Below are 15,806 nucleotides of genomic sequence, written 5' to 3' on the forward strand. Positions count from 1 at the left end.
TTGCACTTTTTAAATAATAGCTTCTTTTTTTGCCTTCCTTAGAGTGTAGAAGTCCCCCAAAGCTAGCAGTGATTGAATTAACTCCTTCATGTATCACAAAGTCCCTTGGTTTAGCAGAATGCATATGTTAGGAGTACATCTAGCGAAGTAGAATAATTACAAAAATCATTGTTGAAACCAGCAGAAGTACCGCTTCAACAATTCTGAAGTGCTCTCAGTATATTTGGGTTACTGTGCAGAAAGGGCTTGAATTAAGTCAGAGAATGAAAAGTGATGAAAAATACAAATATCTCTAATAATGAAAAACATTTTTTCTGAACATTATTGTATTAATCTCTAAAGGGTAATTTTATTCACTTGCAGTGCAATAGCATATCAAGTCTTCAGCCGGTGTTGGAAATTTAGCTATTAACCACTGTCCTTTTTTAACCAGAAAATAACGTGACCTAATACTGACTTGAACTTGCAAATTTTGTGTTTCTATTTGACTGGCAGTGAATTATGTTGTGTGATAGTATCTGATGCTGAAATAGTCTGTCATCAAGTATTTATGTGAACTTTTTAATAGAAAATATAGATAAACCTTATTGGTTTTCTTCGTATTGCTGTTTTCCTATAATACAGTCTCGTGAATAATCAGTGGTTTACTTTAAGTGTGTTTTACAGTTGGAAACTTGTGAATAAGCTAAGAAGCTAAAACTAAAATGCTTCTGTAGACAATATAAATAAATATAAATCTAGTATAAAATTCAACTAGAAATTTACTTGAATCAGTAATAGGCAGGTCCTTCCAATCATTTTGGTTTTAAGTTAGAAGCAAACACAAGCAAACAGAACTAATCTGTTGGAAGAGAGATCATCTTTAACAGTGTTCTTTAGTAGGTATTTGATATTTTGATGTCTAACTTCGTGTAATGTACTGAGCCTTTCAAGAGTTAGAGGTGTGAAATGTTTGATTTTTTTTGTCTGTAGTTACATCTAAAATGTTGATCATATGTTGCTTAACATGTGTTCTTGGAAACAGGATCACTTCACTTCTCCAGATGAATATGATGATCCTTCTGTCCTTTATGAAGCCATAACAACCCATGAAGAAAATCTAGTTATAGCACATGAAGGGGACCCTGCTTGGCGGAGTGCAGTTCTTTCCAATTCTCCCTCCCTCCTTGCTCTGCGTCATGTGATGGATGATGGCACCAATGAATATAAAATCATTATGCTAAATAAGCGGTATCTCAGTTTCAGGGTCATTAAGGTAAGCTTTGTGCACGTTCTGCAATGTGACAGTATGTTGTGGTATATTTTAATAACCATACCAAACTGCTGCCTCAACTCAAATAATTACTGTTGTTATTGATCTGTCATTGCTAGGGCTGCTGCTTCTCATACAGTGGAAGTATTTAATCAGAAAATCAGTTCCTGACTTAAAATATCTTATTTCTCATCCCATTCTTAGATTTGCTTTATTCTCACTGTTGCAGCCTGTGTCCGTAAGTTCAGCCTTTTAAAGAAGTGAATATGAATGCTTGCAGTTCTGCAGTGCAGTATTACATATGCTTGTGAAGGCCTTAGTATAGCAAAGCAGTCATCACACACTCTCATTGTTTCACTTTGACACAGCCTTTCTACTTGGCTTTTGCAGGTGAATAAGGAGTGTGTGCGTGGCCTGTGGGCAGGACAACAGCAGGAGCTTGTGTTCCTGCGTAATCGTAATCCAGAAAGAGGAAGCATCCAAAATGCAAAACAAGCTCTGAGGAACATGATCAACTCCTCTTGTGACCAGCCAATTGGATACCCAATCTACGTTTCACCTTTGACTACTTCCTATTCAGATAGTCATGAACAGCTTAAGGAGATTCTCGGGGGAGCTATCAGCTTAGGAAACATCAGAAACTTCATAGTGTCTACGTGGCACAGGTGAGCTGAGGAAATGAGTTCTCATTAGTATGTGTTCATACTCTCATATTCCATTAACTAGTCTCGTACATGCCCAACACAGCATAATTTATAATATTCAGTCACATAAAAATAAATAAGCCTTGACTTTCATTTCAGGTGCATCTGTAGCATATGGCAACTGCTTTGGTACAGGTTTAATCTTCAAGGCATATAAGTAACTATGAAAATGAGTGCTCAGAAAAAACAGGACAAAGTCTAGGTGCAAGAACTGCAACTTCAGTTCTAATGTCAGGTCTAAGAATGAGACAATACAATTTCTGTATTATTTTTTCAGTATTGTCACTTTTGCAGTCTATAATACCATCTTTACAGAATCAGGACTATTTGGTAGGGTTCCTGTCTTGCAAATATTTAGCATGCAAGTGCCAATATTAATGTTGCTCATGCATAGCAACACAAGCTTTAGTTGTTCAGAATTTCATGAGTGCTTATAAATACCCTGTATGTCAGACCCAGAACAAGTAACTGGAGTGATAATAATATAATCCTCCCTCCACATGACCCTTTGGTAACACAGTACAAACTCTTGCTGTGCTGTGTTTTATAGCCATGACAACTTTTACTGCACTTCTGGCCCCTTAAGACTGTGGCTCCAAGAGCAACAGTGGCAGCTGTGTGTGGTGGCATTCAGAAATGTGTGTCCCAGTTCTTACCAGTTCCAGGAACTGGTGCTGTAGTTGAAAGTCCTGTGGCTGTTCTGATGGTCATACTTACACTTAGACATCTACAGCACATCAAAACAGAACGTGCTGTTTCACTCCAGAATATGTCACACTTACTACAGTCTGTGGTGTTTTTCTTCTGTCACCATCTGCTTGTCTGACACATGGATAGAAAAACAGGTGAAAGTATGGCATGGAAAAGTATTTTGATCCAAGCTGTGTATGATTTGGGATTCTGGATCCCAGGGGCAAATAAAATTGGAAAGGAATGCTCAGTGTACTTGAGTGTAACAAAGAAAAATAACAAAAAGTAGAAATTGAAGGCAGGAGGAATGTGCTGTGTTTTTTGTGTCCGTCTGAAGTTTATTAATGCAAACAATGTGGTTTGTGGTAGCCTGTATGGTTATATACACTGGAAAATGTTCAATAACCTATTGTCTGAATGCTCAAAATTCCCATGAGAATTTGTGATTCAAATAACTGCAATATGTGCTTCAAACAACTGTGTACATTACTGAAGGTAACAAGAAATCCAATACATTAAAAAAAAACACCCAACAACAAAAGTAAACGAACAAAAAACCCAACAAAGATTCTTTTCCTGCTCATCTGAATAGACGAAGATTTTGCAGTATAAGAATACGACTGGTGTGTGAAGGAGCATAAACTGTACTAAACTGTTACAAAATAACCAGGATGTTCTACCAGCATTTTATATTTAGAATTTTATCACTTTATTGTACTGCAGAGGTGGCTTGATTTTTCGAAAGCTATTTTATATGAGCATTTGGCTTATCATAAATAACCGTTACCTGAATAGCTGTCATGAAGAAAATTGCAATCTCATAGAAAGCAGTATTTATATTTGCAAAGCATATTCTGAGAAAATAAAGTCGAGTTTTATCAGATTTTTAGGGAATGCTGTGGATTGTGCTGAGTAAAGCCTTTCACTTGTCATTATAAGGCATTTCTTAAAATCCTGATGATTAGAAGCCCTGACTTAACATGTCAATTGCATTATGTTTTCAGACTAAGAAAAGGCTGTGGAGCTGGCTGCAATAGTGGTGGAAATATTGAAGATTCAGATGCTGGAGGTGGAGCTTCATGCACAAGTAACAATGCAACTATCAATGAGTCGCAGAGCAGCATGTCACAAGGAGGAGGGAGTGCCACTACAGGGCAGGGACCTGGAGCAGTACAGCACCCTCCTGTTGCAGCTCATCCCACAACTCTTCCTGCAGCTCATCCACCAACTCATCCCTCCACTCTGGGTAAAATTAAAATAAAACAAAGCAACGATTTTATACAAGTACACGGCCTTTCAGTTGTTTGGATCAGGCCTAAGTTAAAAAGCAAACAAAAGTGACTTGATTTTGTGGTGTTAACACCTGCTGGATTCATCTCAAACTACAGTACCGTTTTATGTAATGCAAAGTTTGCAAACAGAAATTTGAGCAATAGGAGTATCGTTGTGCTGGCAAAATAGATTAAATAACTTTTGATAACACGTCTCTACAGATTGGATCTTTTTGCTTCTGTCGTATAGTCTGCAAATGCTAAACTTGTCATTTTTTGTGAATGTCTTTAAGTTTCTTATTTATACAGTGGAATGGATTCTCTATTTCCGTAGTATTTCAGCTGAATCCTATCCAGGAGTCCATAGTGATCTGTAGTTAGGGAGGTGATAAATAGTAAAGCTGAGAAAAAGCTTTCTGAACACTGCCTTTGTGTCTGTGTAGTTGAATGAGCTTTTTTTTTTTTACATGATGTAATTACATCTATCAGCTGTGGAGAGGTATTTGCAAGTACTTAGTATAGGAAAAGCAATGACACAAATGCTCATAAACTGCAATTCCTGTTTTTCACTTTAAGGGTATTAAATTTTTCTGAACTTGTGTAAAAACAGCTTTTGCCCTAACAAATTTTCTGACTAATCTTTGAACATCCAGTCAAGCATATTAAGAAAAAATATTTAGTTTTTTGAAACATAGACATCTCTACCTGCCTTAATGTCTTAAGTATGAGAAACTTAAATGTTAATATTAAGAAACAAATTGTTAACGTGGGAAGAGCAAGGCTGAAGCATTTTCAAGCTTACTTGTCTTGCAGGGATTGTGAATTGAACAGAATATAAAATTCCGAGATAAGATGAATGGAATGTATTCAAATGCTCTGCTATATGAAATGCAACAGAGATCTTCTGCAATACAGTTGTTTCAGATGTTGTTAGACCCATCAGTTTTGTATCTAAGTGCTAAAATATATGTGAGTTTGCAATCTAATGTGGGTGGGAGGCTTTTATCAAACTCTCCTGATTCTGTATCTTTTACTTTTAGGCACCAGTCACAGCTCTCACTCTGTGCAGTCAAGCCTTGTTAGACATTCCCCTGCCCGTGCCTCGGTAGCTAGCCATTCATCTTATTGCTACGGCAGTCGTCATTCATCTCTTCGCACATCTGCAACAGGCTTTGTGCCTTGTCGGCGCTCTTCCACCAGTCAGATATCCCTTCGTAACCTCCCATCATCCATCCAGTCCCGCCTATCTATGGTGAACCAAATGGAACCTACTGGCCAGACTGGGGTCAGCGCACAGCATGGACTGCCTTCTTCTAGCAGCTCCAGCCAAAGCATCCCAGCCTGTAAACAGCATGCCCTTGTGGGCTTTCTAGGGACAGAAGGAGGGAGTAATGCAACTGAAACTCAGTCAGGTGGTAATGCAAGCCCTGCAAATCAAATGCAAGCCAAAAAGGATGACGTTATTTACAGAATCCAGGTGAATAGTCCAGAAGAACAAGTTAACCTGTGCTTCCACATGCTTTTGTTAGCGTTACCTTGTATGTTGTTGAAATCACTACTTTTGAATACACAGTCTGGAATGTCTCAGTGTACAGCTATTGTGCAGTTACCTTTGGAGAACTAATGTGAAGAAAAGGTTTTCTGGACAGTCAGCCTTCCTACATGCTTAGACATCCCAGTTTACATTGCTTACATGTTTTGCTGTAGTGCAGTTTTGAGAATGTCAGCTGAACTCAGTTCTTCTTCATACTTAGTTTGCCTTTATTCATTACAACATGTAAAGCTAAACAGCTCCATTTGCAGGGCAGAAAGCAACTAGCTTTTTTTTTTTTTTAAAATCAAGTAGATTTTCCACAAAAGTAAGTGTAAAAATACTCATTTTCACTTTCATATGTATTTATTCATTTTCATATGTATTCTTCGGTTATTGCCACAAGTCTGAGTTTACTGAGCAGCAAGCAGTACACCATTGACTAAGTTAATCATGGCAGCCTTACTGATTTTGTGAAAATCCAGAAATCTGTATTCTTGCTCTTCCAGCTTTTATTAGCCCCACATATATGTCTTTGGTAGTATATTAGTGGGAAACATCAAGAAGTGTGTTTAATAGGATAGATCATAACAAACATGATTTCATTGCTGATATTGCCTCATTTTAGAGTAATACTTTGTAAACTGCATCATAGTGGGCAAAGTTAAACTAATTTGCAGGTCTGTACTTAGTAGCTTTAGTTTGCAGGCAAGGGCCCTTTTATGAAACTGCTTAATTCCTCTGTGAGGAGGATACAGGTAAAGTTGACATATGCCCTTGGATAGTGGACATAATGTAGTTCTCTCTGTCCCGAAGCAGTCTGCAGGAGTTTTCTCCTGCTGCCGCTGTGGAAAGGCCTGTTTACTTCAAAACATGCGGTGGGTCTCAACTAACCATGCTGGTAGATGAATAGTTCTTCAACCTAACAGTAAATTCTCCAAGACCGTGTTTGACCATGTTTCTTAAAATATTCTGTACGAAGTGATGAGCCAGTTTTAACAGCTCATCATCACTTAACTCTTCCCTGCTACTGGACCATGTGCTGCCAATGCTTGTGTTGTGCCAGCTCCTCAGACCCTGCCATGAGCTAGTGTAACTGAAAGAAGGGGTGGGAAAGGGAACCAGAGCTGCTGCTTCAGACAGCAGTGAACTGGTACCTTGTCAGCTGTGTCTGAAACCACAGACTAATTTCCAAATTCTGTGCTGTTCAGGCTTTTTCCTAGCCTGGAGTTTGAGTTTCCAACATTGAAATTGGTCAGAAATTGATTTCTGTTCGTTAAACTCAGTTCTCTGGAAGTATGCAAAAGATTACAGTTTATCTGTCTCTCTTAAATTTTGGCTGAACTAACAGTCAAAACTCAATTCCTACTTATAGTTAATGGATCCCAGTCAAGTACTGGAAGGGATCAACGTGTCAAAAAGGAAAGAGCTGCAGTGGCCAGATGAGGTGATACGGCTAAAAGCTGGAAGAAACAGCTGGAAAGACTGGAGTCCTCAGGAAGGCATGGAAGGCCATGTAAGTTTTGCTTAGAAGTTGACAAGCTAACTTTAAAAAAGGGAGTGTCTTGATTCTATGGCAGTCTGCCTAGATGTTAAGGCCAAAGATACACATAGTAGTAGTAAGTTGGATCAGCAGCTGTCTTCCAAGTCGCTGTTCCTACAAAAGCAGGTCTAGAATCTTAATTTGAAGTAGAGGGATATTTCCACAACTGTATTCAAAAGATGCAGGATGATGACTCGGATGTTGTCAACCACCTCTCCTTCCTTGCCTTCTTCCAGCTCTTGTCATGAGCTCTCAAGCATTGCACTCATTCATCCAACCTTCATTTTCCTTTCCTTGAACTGTCAATCCTTGAGCAAACATAGAAGGTCAATTTACCAATGAGTCCTTAATTGAATGGTTAACAGCATTTGTTTTTAAATTTTTCTGATGAAAATAGAGCCAAGTAAGATTGTCTTTAGATGTCTCTATTATATAATAGGTACGTGATAGGTGTTTCCTTTCCTTTAAGAAGGAAATCTGCTGTAACTAAAACTTGCAAAAGCCTATGACTTGAAACTCCGTCTCCCTTTTCCTTAGGTGCGTTATATCTGCATTTTATAAAAATTCACTGCATTAGTTAGAAAACTTATCTCCCAATTTAGGCTCTCTTTAGGAGGAAACGAAAACAGCTCTATCTTTGAGGCTTTTTGTTTTTTACTGAGGCATACATTTTTTAGACCTTTATGTCTATAAAGATGCTCCAGTGAGTATTCTTTCAGTGATAGATGGTAAAAGGGAAGAGTCACTGACATTGCGTCTGCACTGGTTTATCAATACAACTGTTTTTTCATTTGGAATATGTCAGTTCTGACAGTTTATAAGAATTTGCTTTGATTGACTACTTACCTCAATTGGATTCAGGGGCTGGATTTTGCTGTCTGACAGTCCACATCCACATCACTGTGGATGTATGCGCAAACTTGAGGTAAGAAATGGCAATATGCTGATAACACAGTATATGCCAAATCTTCCTTGATGTTATATGTATGTGAAGGAAGGGCCCTGGAAATAAATTCCTTCCACAAGTAATTGTATCACAGTTGACGGTCCACTCTTAAGATAGTAGGGTTACTTGTAGGCAACACCTAGGAGTAGAATGTTGTTGTAAACATTCATAGTTACGTTGGGTTTAGACATTATACTTTTGGAATTTGTTGCTAGCTGTTGCAGATCAAGAAAGTCGTAAAGACGGTGAATGTAAAGGGTTGTATTGAAACACGACCTGTTGCCTGGTATCATTAGGCAATTTTTTTCAGGAGTTTGTGAGTATGTTTTGCAAATTGTAGCATGCTGACACGTACAGTGATTGATGTTACAGAAGGATTAAAACAAGAGGATTTGAAGGTCAGAGTAAGCTACTGTTCTGAATGCTTCTCATCTATTTTTGGTGCAGCATACTGGCAAGTTTTTTTAGAAGAGCATCTTTTAACCTAAGAAGAAAGGAGGAAAGCACGAGATTATCCTATGTGTGATTATGAGGAGAGGATTTAACTTGATGACATAGTTTCCACTGCATGCTTCAGCTGCCTGTGGTTAAACATACTAGTATCAGTAAAGCCATTAGCTCTTAGGACAGTCTTCTCTTTCTGATCCTGCAGCTGCAGTCCTTTCTGCAAACAGGCAGAAATGATTCTTACCTGCTGAGATGCTGCTCATCAAGCAGTTTACCAGCCAAAGCCTTATGTCAGTGCTCTCAGTATGAAGTTCAGCACTCAGTTGTTTAAAACTTTCCTACTACATAAAGCATTTTTCCTAACTTTTGCTTTTTATTTTGCTGAGTATACAGTACAGTATATATAATACATGAAGACTTTATAGGGTTTCTTCAAGGAAATGAAATCTAGCACTCTTCTTTGTATAGTAGCTACTTTTTCCAGGACTTTTGAGATTAAGGGATACTCTGCATTATCTTTCTATGATACCTGACACTGGCATGTGAAAGAACCCTTTTCCCCCTGCAAGAGATTATCACCTCTTGACTATCTAGTGACATCATTTTGCGTGTTATCTGTCATTTATGGGTATCAAATAAATGCCAATCATGACAGAAGAGATGGTAAAACTGAGCCCTTGGCTGTCTCAAAGGCACCAGTTTTAAGTTGGACAACAAGGATGTAGTTAGTACTTGGACTTTATTGGGAAATGTTTTATGTATCTGGGGATAGATTATTCCTGGCCTTATTCCATACAGCGTCATAAAAAGTTTATTTGGACAGACTCTGAAGTCAGACTTGAATAGACAGCTTAAATACTGTGCTGTTGCATCAAATGAAGGGGAACTGAAGATGCCATGCTTCCCTGGCTGAAATGCTGTCCCTGTGGATACAGTGTAGAACTCATGCAGCGGACAAAGCTGTATCTCCTTCACCCACTGTTAGAGAAATTGGCAGCTGTTAGCTAGGTATAGTGAGGATTAAGGGGAGTCTCTTGGATTTGATCTTGGAAGATGTAGGTTACTTGTGGTTTTCTGTCCTTTTTTTTCCCCCCCTACCTGTATCTTTAGAAGTCTTGAAAACTGTACTATCCTGGATTTTGTAAAAATTAATTTTATTTGCTTTTTACCTTACCTTGTCTTGAATTTAGGGTTCTTTTCCCACAACTGGCAAATTTGAGATAACTCTATTTCTGTGGAGCTGGCAATACTTAAAACTGTGTTACTGGAGCATCCTTGTGGTTCCTTTGGGGCACCCAGAAGTTAAGGGTGTGTTTTTATGGAGGCAGCTGAGCAGAGACATACAAGATCATACAAGGGCCTGTATGGAAAAGGGACCTTCTGATGGTCAATATCAGGCAGGATCCTTGGAAGCAGCAGATCAAAGTACCTGAATTCTGTAGATCCAAGGGAGTATGGGACAGTAGTTTATGGCACTGTTTCTAAAACCCTTCCTCTTCTGTAATATTTTTTCATTTTAAATTATTTTTGAATAATTTAATTTAGAAGATCAACCTTGAATTCACAGTGAGTAGGGAACAAAATGAGGGCAAAGGATTTGACTTAGAGGAGACAGCAATTTAGACCTGGCTCCTGATAAAACTACAGTTCTGTGCCATTATGTGCTGCACAACACTGAGGTATTTTAAGACTATTACAGCTAGAGCATCAAAATATCCCAAATCCATATGTGTACAGTTTTTTCAGTTGTTAGTGACTTTGCATGAACTATTTGGTTCTGATTTGGGTCAAGTTGTTTGTTCCTGCTGAAATTGAAATCAAAGGCTGGCTGTTCTCAGGTAAGCTGCAGATCTCCAGCAAGACTTCAAATCAGTAGCTTATCTGTGAGTACGCTGTCACTGAAAAACAAGCAACAAAGTCAGTTTAGTGCTTTATATTATTGCTTCTTTTGCCCTGTAAGGGTCTTGAATTATCAGCCACAACTTTGATATGGCAGCTCTCCCTACAGAACTTATGTTTTATTATACTACTTTTTTCCCCCCAGGTGATTCACCGCTGGGTGCCTTGCAGCAGAGATCCAAGTAGTCGGTCCCATATAGATAAAACCATCCTGCTGGTTCAAATTGAAGATAAATACGTTGCTGTTGTTGAAACTGGAGTCCTTGAACTTGGGGCTGAAGTGTAAATCTCTTTGAGACTGAAACTTGCCCTTCTCCAACGGTTCCGAAGAGAGAAGAAGGGTCCAGAAGCAGCAGCTCCCGGGACATGAAACTTCGGTCCAGTTGTAGGAAAGGACTTGAAACACATTTGTCTAAGTCCCTTTCCCCAAATAAACAAGTGTAAGAAATTTCTTAAAGTTGTTAGCTGCTGAAGAAACATTTGCATGAAGGATAGATTTGTTGAGACATATCTTTTTGTTTATAAATTTTGTTTATGCATTGCGTAATGCTTTAAATCAACAAAGTTTTCAGTTCTAAGATCAGAGCACCTCATATTTTTCTAATTGTTTTGCCAAAAATTGCCATGTCTTGTCACAGAGTGAGTGGAATTCATCCACCTTATTTTAAAGAAATTGACTACAAACCTTCAGTTTGGTGAAACAGTGTAAGGGTTTCAGGTGTGGCAAGAAGAGACTGAACAGATGTATAGATTCTTATTCCTTATGAGCTAAACATTAATGAGAACTGCACTAATTTTTTTACAGCAATGCACTAAAAACAACCCTGAGATTGCTGAGAACATTTATTTATATATATAAATATAAGTATATAAAATACCATTATTTAAATTGCCTTTGGGATTAATCCCCTCCCTTTCCATATATATGTTGATGGTAAGGGCTGTGCCATGGGTTTGGTTCTATGTTCTGTATTTTGTACAAGTGCATTTGCTGCATCCTCTTCACAATAAATGGTAAAATAACAAATATATAAAAAAGCACCTGAGTATCCCTGTACTACATCAGACTATTGTGGTGGCAGTGGTACCTCAAATCTGTACAACACATCTAGCTTTAAAGTGGACCCCAATATACTACTTTTCATCTGTCCTCCTTTCGCTAGCCATGGCTACTTTGCTTCTTTACACCCAGAGCTGGCTATGTTGTTTCATTGGCTCTTCTCTGGCAGAGACAGTTGAGTTTTGTAGGGGGAGGTGCAGGTCCATGATTACTTCATGGATGGTTGAAGGTTTTTTTGATTCCATCCAATTTAAAAAGAAAAACCAGCAACAACAAAACCCCCAAAAAACAAAACAGAAAAACCCAACAAAAACTTGACTTCAACTTTTAAAGAGCTTTTATAGAAGGCACAGCCCTAAACTTGTATCACTTTTGCCACCTTGCCTTTTCTTTCCCTTTAGTCTTCATTCTTTTCTATGACTTGAATTTTATTTTCTGTGATTATATATTCTATGTAAGTGTAATTTGAGTATTTATAACTGTGAAGTTGAATTATTCATGTGTTGCATATCCTAGGTTTTATTGTATTTTTTTAAAAGTGTGTATTCAGGGAAACAAGTAACTCAGAACTATCATGGGAGTGTGAGAGGGAAACTGGTTTGTTCTTTACTTGCAGTTCCTATGACTCACTTCTCTTAATCTGTAAGAAAAAAATGTACCTGTTGTGATTGTTTCCTGTTTCTGACCTGTAATTATGTAGGACTCTGTGGGGAAACTGCACACAGTCATAGCTTTTGGGAGCAGCCATCTTCTTCCCAGTCACCTCTGCTTCTTTGTATGTAAGGTAACCAGAAGAGACTTCTGATATACCAGAGAGGTTATTGTAATTATTTCTCTGACATCAGAGAAACCTTGTCCATTATGTACCTAACGTAAGAGAAATTACATGGGGTGAGAAAAAACAAAGGAAGAAACAGTTACCTAAGAAATATTGGTATTCTGACTCAAGTCACTGTATGCCATCCAGTCATGAAAGGGTAAGTCTGTGTGCCTGGTAGCTAGTCAGTTCTTGATACCATTCCCAGTAAATTATACTGGGACCTTGCTTACATCATACGCTATGCAAACTTGTACTTGAAGTACTGTGCATCTTACAGTTGCATATTACTATTTGGTTTATGCATATGTAGTCCCATTTAGTCTTGGTATAAATGCACAGTTCTGGATCTGCCACCATTGAAATAATTTTGCTGTTCCATGTAGTTTATCATATGTGCATATTATAGTGTAGTTGAATTCATCTCCTGCGTATCTGAAAATGTAGTACAGTAGATGAACCTTCTTCAGCAGTCTGGTAATATTGCTGTCAGGAATGCAGAAAATGTGTTAAGTTTTGAATTGAAGGTGTTCTAGTTAAGGTTTTATTCGGTGTCCTTCCCTTCAGGTAATTACAGAGTTTCCCATATCACTAGGAATATTGCTTCATTTTAGAAAGAGGAATTTGTTTTAAAATAGGCCCCCATTTGTTATTAGTTGCATGAAGTTTTTTTCTTGTACTGAAGCCTTGAGGTAAACAAATGACTGAAAAACAAAAGATGTAGGGTTTTGGTTTTTTTTAAAAAAAACTTGACTGAAGCAACTTTCAGGATGTTAATGCTGGCTCTGAACAATCTCTTCTACTCTCTTCAGGGCAAGATAATGACAATGTCCATTGCTGGTAATAGACATGATAGGAATTAATGGCTTGTTAACATGAAAATTCTAGAGAACTTGTAACTGCCTAGAATTAGATCAGCAAACAGCAGATGGGGAGGAAGAAAGGCTTTTTTTAAGGGGCAAAGAGAATTGATGGATCTTTCTATTTTTTTAATCTTCAGGCTTTTGGTGTGTTGCCTTCAGGAGATGGATTTTAATGTGACCAGTTAACAGGTTAATACCTTCTTTCAGGTATTCAGCGAACACGTGTTGTAAAGCCATTCACATAGTGCTCAGATCTATTCCAGATCTGCTCAACAGAAGCCACCTGCTTGAAATTTCACTCTTCCATAAGGCTTTGGAAAAGTAACTTTTTTTCAAAGTCTTCCTGTATTCAGAACTCTTAAGATTCACATATGATTTTATGTTGGTTTGTGCAAAGTTTGTCTTTGTTTTGTCATTTGCACAATGGAAACTGTGTTTGTTTTCTTCTAAATCCCCACAGGATAGATCTGTCTGTGGAAACTTCTGTTCCAGATGGAGATAATTTCATCTTTTGTTTTCTTTTCTTTGGCCTTTGTCTTGATGCATAGTATCTTTCTCCTGTTGTGAGTGTGGAAAAGATGGGGTATTTTCCAATTAGTCCTGTCAGTTGAGACTGAGCTCAGCATAGAGCAGATTTTTTTTTTTTATCTTTCTTAAGGTTTCATGAAAACTCATTATAGATGAGTGCTTTAGCTCTGTCCCCTTGCATTGTGTGATATTCTCTTGCCATAAGAACATTCCAGTTAAGTCCAGTTGTTTTAGCTTCCAGGTAGATCCCAATTGATTTTCTTTCTCTCAGATTTCTTCAAAGGTGGTATCTATGTGTACATACGTTAAGGACTTGCTGCTCCCTAAAACAGATATTCAACTACAGAAAAATGCTTGAAAACCCCACTAATCAGATTATGCTCATTGGTAAAAATGGCTGCTACTTCATTTTTTTTAAAACCTCTTCCCATTTCACAGCCTTGTGAAATCTTTTAAAGTGTTCTGATTAAAACAGACAAACAAAACCCTGAAATGTATGTGATGCCACTGATGACACCTAGACTTCTGTGCCACTTGCACTGTACGATACTTATGACGAATTCTGGGGATCTCTCTCATGATTCAGCATTTGTGAAATGATTTCAAAGTTGGGGGGAGAGATGATGATTATTTTTTGAGGTAATTCCATGTAGGTTTGCCTGGGCCATATGGCATATTTCTGAATGGTGTTCTTGATTTTCTGGTCAGTTGTGTAGTTCATCACCAGGCATTCCTTACCCCCATGTTCACAACCCCTTTGGGAACTGAAGAACTCTTATGAGAAGCCTAGGTGACTGGTGAGGTGAAAGATGAAGACTCGTGGCACAGGTCCATGCCCTTGGCTGTTTGGTGAGTGGCCATAAAGCTTGGTCTGAACTAGGGTGTGAGGGCAAGAGGGGAGAAGAGATGCCTTACAATTAGATTCAACTTCAGATCATTTCTCTGATAATGCACACAACACCATATGACCTAGGAGTGTAGATACAAAGACACTGCTTTAAAGATCTTTCTCAATTACAGAACTCTCCGTTCACGAAATGGAGCAGGATAGATTGCATTTCTTACCATTAACAATATTATTCAAATATTATTCAACTTATATTGAATTCGGGGTTATACCACCACAGGTTTTATGTACTTAATTTTATTAAGGAATTTTATACCTATTATATAGGCATCTATTCTTTTCTTGTCTGGCTTGCTATTTGATAATCTAATGCAGTACATTCAGTGGCGCTGGACTCTTTCAGAAATTATACCGGTAATTACTGGTGCCTTAGTAAAAAAGTGGGTACATAACACCTTGGTGGGAAGTAAAGCATGTGGCTTGTTTCACCCCAGCATGATATGCATATTTCCAAAAAGGTGATTAAGATGGCTGCTCCAAAAGAGTTCAGGAGTATACATACATCACTCCGTCACAGACATCTGAGTATGAGCAATTTTTATGACTTCTGGTATGTACAGTTTGAATAGATAATCCCAATACGCCTAGTCCACAAATCTGAAAGATGGTGATCAAATAGCTGGGTATGTTAACTTGTTACACAGACACCCCCAAAAGCTTGACAATAAGCCGCTGGCTAGGAAATGGAGGGAGAGGGGAGTAGATAATAAACAGGAGGATGGCTTTTGGGGTTTTAATGGACAATGAAAATATTATATTGCCTCTACCAGCAAACGGATACCTTGCCAGGGACAGGGATATATGTACCTGCGTGTCTGTGAGTGTGTATGTGTCTGCGTGTGTTACTGGAAACAGCCTGTAAATATTGTAGCTGTTTAAAATGGAAAAGGCAGAGAGTTTTTTGCAACATGTTGCAGCAAAAGGACAGTATTGACAGTGGAGAAACACTGAGAAATAAAAAATCCTTTTTTCACTTGTTGTCATTTATTGCACTATTGCATTCTCTTAAGATGTCATTCTCACAGATTGCCTGTAATGACTATTTTAAGTTTACTCAAATCACCCTTTAATGCAGGATTCTCTTATTTTAATTTTTTTTTCTCTTACATAGCTGTAGTAGTAGAAAGGAAAACCTCAGCTATTCCTGTGTTACTGCCAGCATCGTACCTTTTTTTATGCTTTTACATAAATGAGTGCTGTGTGCTCCTTCTTCCACAGTTAAAATGTTTTTCTCTTGTCATTGTTGAAACATTTTGTGTATTTATCATAGATTTCCCTTCTCTCTGAATCTTTTTCAAAGCCCAGAACACTACTGTACTGTCTCTATGCTCAGTAATTTTCCATTCTT

General features: G+C 38.1%; 1 protein-coding gene across 12 annotated transcripts in view; it reads left to right on the forward strand.

Moving 5' to 3' along the window:
* The window catches only part of PCNX1 (pecanex 1), a 93,260-nt gene extending 77,829 nt beyond the window's left edge, over positions 1 to 15,431 (forward strand). For all 12 annotated transcript variants that reach the window (XM_030030560.2, XM_030030531.2, XM_030030569.2 and 9 more), the window contains 6 exons: positions 1,025 to 1,255; positions 1,643 to 1,917; positions 3,651 to 3,892; positions 4,958 to 5,394; positions 6,824 to 6,964; positions 10,429 to 15,431. In XM_030030560.2, coding sequence (XP_029886420.1) covers positions 1,025 to 1,255; positions 1,643 to 1,917; positions 3,651 to 3,892; positions 4,958 to 5,394; positions 6,824 to 6,964; positions 10,429 to 10,569 — 1,467 coding nt within the window. In that variant the 3' untranslated portion in view covers positions 10,570 to 15,431. The remainder of the gene's footprint in view (positions 1 to 1,024; positions 1,256 to 1,642; positions 1,918 to 3,650; positions 3,893 to 4,957; positions 5,395 to 6,823; positions 6,965 to 10,428) is intronic.
* Positions 15,432 to 15,806: the final 375 nt, after the last annotated feature.

This window comes from Aquila chrysaetos, chromosome 2, assembly GCF_900496995.4.
Source record: "Aquila chrysaetos chrysaetos chromosome 2, bAquChr1.4, whole genome shotgun sequence".
Classification (NCBI taxonomy): domain Eukaryota; kingdom Metazoa; phylum Chordata; class Aves; order Accipitriformes; family Accipitridae; genus Aquila; species Aquila chrysaetos.